Here is a 6,885-nt window from a genome sequence, read left to right on the forward strand (position 1 = left end):
GGTCATATGATGTTTATGATGCATTATGATGGAAGCAGTGATAGTAGCGTCACTGCTGGAGTCTCACTCACATGATGAAAGCAGTGATAGTAGCGTCACTGCTGGAGTCTCACTCACATGATGAAAGCAGTGATAGCAGCGTCACTGTTGGAGTCTCACTCACATGATGAAAGCAGTGATAGTAGCGTCACTGCTGGAGTCTCACTCACATGATGAAAGCAGTGATAGCAGCGTCACTGCTGGAGTCTCACTCACATGATGAAAGCAGTGATAGCAGCGTCACTGCTGGAGTCTCACTCACATGATGAAAGCAGTGATAGCAGCGTCACTGCTGGAGTCTCACTCACATGATGAAAGCAGTGATAGCATCACTGCTGGAGTCTCACTCACATGATAAAAGCAGTGATAGCGTCACTGCTGGAGTCTTACATGATGAAAGCAGTGATAGCGTCACTGCTGGAGTCTCGCTCATACGATCCCAGATGAAAATAGCTGTGTTCACAGATTCTTCTGGCTTCCCTCCCCTCTCCCCTTCATCAATACTTCATTAATTCCTTCTTATCGCCGCCTCCGGCTTCAGTAATTATAGAAAGCAATAATAGGCACCCTTGGCTAGGCATCAACCCCTACAAGGCTCACGTCTTGATTAGGAGATGATAATTTGAAGCCAACCATTGCTTACTGTGTAGTTTTGTAATGGAATGACCTTTCTGAAGGCGTAAAGCTTCGTATATAAGGAAGAATCCGCCAGGGAAGTGTCCATCTGGCTGGCAGCTGGGGATACGCAACCACCTGCTAGGACTCCTCTCTCCACCTTTACCTGTCTTTCCGTTGGGTTAATGGCGTTTCTAACAGTGTGTGACCATCAAAGTCGCCTCTTTTACAGGTGCTTTCAGGCGCAGGGACGAGGCAGGAGCGCCATGTTGAGTCTGGCGGCGGTACACCTGTTAGTAACTGCCCTGAGCCTCTCCGTCAGCGTCGCTTCAGGCAGCGAGGTGGCTCTTGCGAACACCTTCAAGAACGACGGAGAAGATGGACAGGTGGGCGTGTCGTCATGGGCATTGCCACAGTGGTGGTGGCTTACTGCTGTCCTTCCCCTCCCACAGAGCCAGCCTCGCTACCACACCTCGCACTCCACCACTAAGACAGCCTCGGATCTAGCCACCTTATCCGAAGAGGACTCAGCGATGTCGATAGTGCTGCCCGGGGAGCAGCTGGGGCAGAGCGAGGGAGGTAACAGCGAGGTGTTACAAGCTACAACACCCGCTGAAGGAAGACTCAACAAGCGCTCCCACCTATGCAGGTCACCCAGATGTCATCGTGGGATGACTAACATTATCCCCGCTTCTGAAGTGAAGCAGAGCTGGAGAAAGGAGTACCTGTCGGTGCCTGAAGCTCTCGTCCAGTTTTCCCAAGTGCAGGCAGAGGAGGAGGTGTGTAAGGACCTCTCCGTACAACTGTACAGTGTTGATCTGACGGAGCACTATCTCGAGCCATTGTGGGTGAGGGAGACCGTGCACTTGGGCATGTGTCCCTCCAAGCTGCAGACACGGCACCTGGGGGAGAACGTGTGGCCCCCCAACGTGGTGGAGATTAAGTGCCTGTGCCAGCGGGAGACTTGCTCCAACTTGGGTGGAGACTTCAGGTGTCAGGTGGTGCGTCGCCCCGTCAGGATGTGGGTGCGTCACCAAGACCAGTTCATACCCATGCAGGAGATGGTGTCTGTTGGGTGCGTGTGTGCCCAGCGCATCAGTCCTGAGGGCAAGTATGTTAGACCTTCACTCTTGTCTTAACTATGGCAAGGATCTAAAGATCCGTACTGCCCACAACATTGATGAGCAGACACACGTACAACAACAAGCTTTGATTATGTCACTGCCGAAGGAAACATCATTCGGTCCGAAGAGTGTTCTAAAATATATCTTTTCCTCAACTGTGGTACAACACCCGCGTCTCCACCAGACTAGGGACCAGAGAGCCTGTTCATAGCCCAGTCACATAACACTTGAACAAACAATAGGACACATTTAAATGAAAACGCTTCAGTCTTGAGACTTTGATCACTTCTAACAAAAAAAAAAAAATAAAACCACTTTATCAGTATCCAAGGTTTACATCATGCTAGACAGTCAAGTGACAGATTCAAGGCTCAACAGCAGCCACATATCACCTCAGCAACCAGCACGACTCTCACGATCATTATAATTTTGGTTCAGCACTAAACCTGTCATGGTTCTGTGCTTAACCGTGAGGGCGGGTCAAGAACCTCAGTCAGCATCAGCGGGTCAAGAACCTCAGTCAGCATCAGCGGGTCAAGAACCTCAGTCAGCATCAGCGGGTCAAGAACCTCAGTCAGCATCAGCGGGTCAAGAACCTCAGTCAGCATCAGCGGGTCAAGAACCTCAGTCAGCATCAGCGGGTCAAGAACCTCAGTCAGCATCAGCGGGTCAAGAACCTCAGTCAGCATCAGCGGGTCAAGAACCTCAGTCAGCATCAAGGCAACCATACGAAGGTTCTTCTGTTAACAGGAGACTGACCAATACTACACCAACTAGCATCCCTTGCTACCAGCACCACCATAACTACTAGCAACCCTTGCCACCAGCATCACCACAACAACTACTAGCAGTCATCTCTACCAGCACCACCACAACCACTAGTAGCCTTTACTGCCAGCACCACAACAACTACTAGCAACCGTTCCCACCAGCACCGCCACAACTACTAGCAACCGTTCCCACCAGCACCACCACAACTACTAGCAACCGTTCCCACCAGCAACACCACAACTGCTAACAGTCCTTGCTACCAGCACCACCACAACTACTAGCAACCCTTGCCACCAGCACCACAACAGCTACTAACAGTGCTTGCCACTGGTACCACCCCAACTACTAGCAACCCTTGCCACCAGCACCACAACAGCTACTAACAGTGCTTGCCACTGGTACCACCCCAACTACTAGCAACCCTTGCCACCAGCACCACAACAGCTACTAACAGTGCTTGCCACTGGTACCACCCCAACTACTAGCAACCCTTGCCACCAGCACCACAACAGCTACTAACAGTGCTTGCTACTGGTACCACCCCAACTACTAGCAACCCTTGCCACCAGCACCACAACAACTACTAACAGTGCTTGCCACTGGTACCACCACAACTACTAGCAACCCTTGCCACCAGCACCACCACAACTACTAACAGTGCTTGCTACTGGTACCACCACAACTACTAGCAACCCTTGCCACCAGCACCACAACAACTACTAACAGTGCTTGCCATCAGCACCACCACAACTACTAACAGCGTTTGCCACCGGTACCTCCACAACTACTAGCCACCCTTGCTACCAGCACCACCACAACCACTAACAACACCCTTGCCACCAACACCACTACAACTACTAATAGCCATCTCCACCAGAATCACCAAAACCACTAACAGCCGTTGCTACCAGCACCGCCACAACCACTAGCAGCCCATGCTACCAGCACCACCACAACCACTAGCAGCCCATGCTACCAGCACCACCACAACCACTAGCAGCCCATGCTACCAGCACCACCACAACCACTAGCAGCCCATGCTACCAGCACCACCACAACCACTAGCAGCCCATGCTACCAGCACCACCACAACCACCAACAACCATCGTTACCAGCAGTGTCAGCTGAGCTACAGCCGTGTGCTGATGTCAGCAGTGTCAGTTGACCTACAGCAGTGTGCTGATGTTAGCAGTGTCAGCTGACCTACAGCAGTGTGCTAATGTCAGCAGCGTCACCTGACCTGCAGCAGTGTGCTAATGTCAGCAGTGTCAGTTGACCCACAGCAGTGTCAGCTGACCTACAGCAGTGTGCTGATGTCAGCAGTGTCAGTTGACCTACATCAATGTGCTGATGTCAGCAGTGTCAGCTGACCTACAGCAGTGTGCTAATGTCAGCAGTGTCAGATGACCCACAACAGTGCTACTGATGTCAGCAGTAACAATTGTATCAGGTCACAGGCACAGCAGTGACCACCACAGCTACAGTGACCACCACAACCACAGTGACCACCACAGCTACAGTGACCATCACAAGTACAGTGACCATCTCAGCTACAGTGGCCACCACAGATGCAGTGACCACCACAACTACAGTGACCACCACATCTACAGTGACCACCACAACTACAGTGACTACCACAACTACAGTGACCACCACAACTACAATGACCACCACAGCTACAGTGACCACCACTGCTACAGTGACTACCACAACCACATTGACCACCACAGCTAGTGATCACCACAGCTACAGTGACCACCACAACTACAGTGACCACCACAACTACAGTGACCACCACAACTACAGTGACCACCACAACTACAGTGACCACCACATCTACAGTGACCACCACAACTACAGTGACCACCACAACTACAGTGACCACCACAACTACAGTGACCACCACAACTACAGTGACCACCACAACTACAGTGACCAGACTACGCACATATGCTGGTCACTGCACCAACAGAACGCAAAACACACGTCAAAATTATTCGCGGAAAAAGTCCCGCTTTTCACTGTAAACACAGACACAAAAACGTTTCCCTCATTGTAAAGCCGCATGACTACTAAGCTCCCCAGAGGGCGAAACATCGTCTCAGCATGACTACTAAGCTCCCCAGAGGGCGAAACAATGTGTCAGCATGGCTACTAAGCTCCCCAGGGGGAGAAACATCGTCTCAGCATGATTACTAAGCTCCCCAGAAGTCGAAACATCGTGTCAGCATGACTACTAAGCTCTCTTGAGGGCGAAACATTGTGTCAGCATGACTACTAAGCTCCTCAGAGGGTGAAACATCGTCTCAGCATGACTACTAAGCTCTCTAGAGGGCGAAACATCGTTTGTGCTGCTACACTGTTCCATACGACATTTCCTGAGTGTGAGGAGTGGCTAGGATTCTGAGTGTGAGGAGTGGCTAGGATTCTGAGTGTGAGGATTGGCTAGGATTCTGAGTGTGAGGATTGGCTAAGATTCTGAGTGTGAGGAGTGGCTAGGATTCTGAGTGTGAGGAGTGGCTAGGATTCTGAGTGTGAGGATTGGCTAAGATTCTGAGTGTGAGGAGTGGCTAGGATTCTGAGTGTGAGGAGTGGCTAGGATTCTGAGTGTGAGGAGTGGCTAGGATTATGAGTGTGAGGAGTGACTAGGATTCTGAGTGTGAGGAGTGGCTAAGATTCTGAGTGTGAGGAGTGGCTAGGATTATGAGTGTGAGGAGTGACTAGGATTCTGAGTGTGAGGAGTGGCTAAGATTCTGAGTGTGAGGAGTGGCTAGGATTCTGAGTGTGAGGAGTGGCTAAGATTCTGAGTGTGAGGAGTGGCTAGGATTCTGAGTGTGAGGAGTGGCTAGGATTCTGAGTGTGAGGAGTGGCTAGGATTCTGAGTGTGAGGAGTGGCTAGGATTCTGAGTGTGAGGAGTGGCTAAGATTCTGAGTGTGAGGAGTGGCTAGGATTCTGAGTGTGAGGAGTGGCTAGGATTCTGAGTGTGAGGAGTGGCTAGGATTCTGAGTGTGAGGAGTGGCTAGGATTCTGAGTGTGAGAAGTGGCTAGGATTCTGAGTGTGAGGAGTGGCTAGGATTCTGAGTGTGAGGAGTGGTTAGGATTCTGAGTGTGAGGAGTGGTTAGGATTCTGAGTGTGAGGAGTGGCTAGGATTTAAGAGTCTGGTTTATTATTTAAAAGGTTAAGAGGCCGGTTTATTATTTAAGAGGCTGGTTTAATATTTGATAGGCTGGTTTATTATTTAAGAGGCTGGTTTAATATTGATAGGATGGTTTATTAGTTGAGAGGCGGGTTTATTATTTAAGAGACTGGTTTAATATTTGATAGACTGGTTTAATATTTGATAGACTGGTTTAATATTTGATAGACTGGTTTAATATTTGATAGACTGGTTTAATATTTGATAGACTGGTTTAATATTTGATAGACTGGTTTAATATTTGATAGACTGGTTTAATATTTGATAGACTGGTTTAATATCTGAGAGGCTGGTTTATTTTTTAAAACGCTGGTTCAATATTTGATTTTAAACATACCACATCCCCATTATATATATATGTATATATATATATATATATATATATATATATATATATATATATATATATATATATATATATATATATATATATATATATATATATATATATATATATATATATATTAAGTAAAGCTGGACTGTGCTTCAGGCTCAATACACCGGACGCAAAAAATTGTGTTTCTGTTCTCCTTCTCTTCCAACCACTCGGATCAAGAACCCCAATAATGAGGCTTTTGATCCGAAGAACCGGAGTCGCCTGTCCTCCTACCCATGGGTACCCCCCATGAGGCTTCTCCCTCCCCCTCTCCCCTCCTCCTCTCTCCTCAGGCGTCGTATGCCCCTTACGGGTTTAAGGCTTCCCCCAGTGATTTGTTTCATTGTGCTTGATCCAAGGACGGAGAGGGCCGCTCCACTTCCTCGGATCAAGATATATCCGACAATCCTTGAGTAAAAGGTCATAATAATAATAATAATAATAATATTAATAATAATAATAATAATAATAATAATAATAATAATAATAATAATAATAATAATAATAATAATAATAATAATAATTATTATTATTATTATTATTATTATTATTATTATTATTATTATTATTATTATTATTATTATTATTATTATTATTATTATTATTATTATTATTATTATTATTATTTCTACAAGTAATTAATACAACTTATACAGACCATAGTTGACATCAGTAACATACTACTGTATAGAAAGTCGCTTGTTATGCTGAGCATTTCCCGCAAATTAGGTCAGTTTTGTCCCAGGATGTGACCCACACCAG

At 47.2% G+C, this 6,885-nt stretch overlaps 1 protein-coding gene across 1 annotated transcript; it reads left to right on the forward strand.

Moving 5' to 3' along the window:
• The first annotated feature begins 568 nt into the window (after window positions 1–568).
• On the forward strand, window positions 569–6,088 carry LOC128704410 (uncharacterized). The gene has a single exon (XM_053799561.2). The coding sequence runs from the start codon at window positions 840–842 to the stop codon at window positions 1,791–1,793; it is 954 nt and encodes a 317-aa protein (XP_053655536.1). The 5' UTR covers window positions 569–839; the 3' UTR covers window positions 1,794–6,088.
• Window positions 6,089–6,885: the final 797 nt, after the last annotated feature.

This window comes from Cherax quadricarinatus, chromosome 84 (assembly GCF_038502225.1).
Source record: "Cherax quadricarinatus isolate ZL_2023a chromosome 84, ASM3850222v1, whole genome shotgun sequence".
In the NCBI taxonomy this organism is placed as follows: Eukaryota; Metazoa; Arthropoda; class Malacostraca; order Decapoda; family Parastacidae; genus Cherax; species Cherax quadricarinatus.

Excerpts from the sequence above, each read along its gene's own strand:
- LOC128704410 (XM_053799561.2), top strand. The coding sequence starts at position 840 with ATGGCGTTTCTAACAGTGTGTGACCATCAAAGTCGCCTCTTTTACAGG.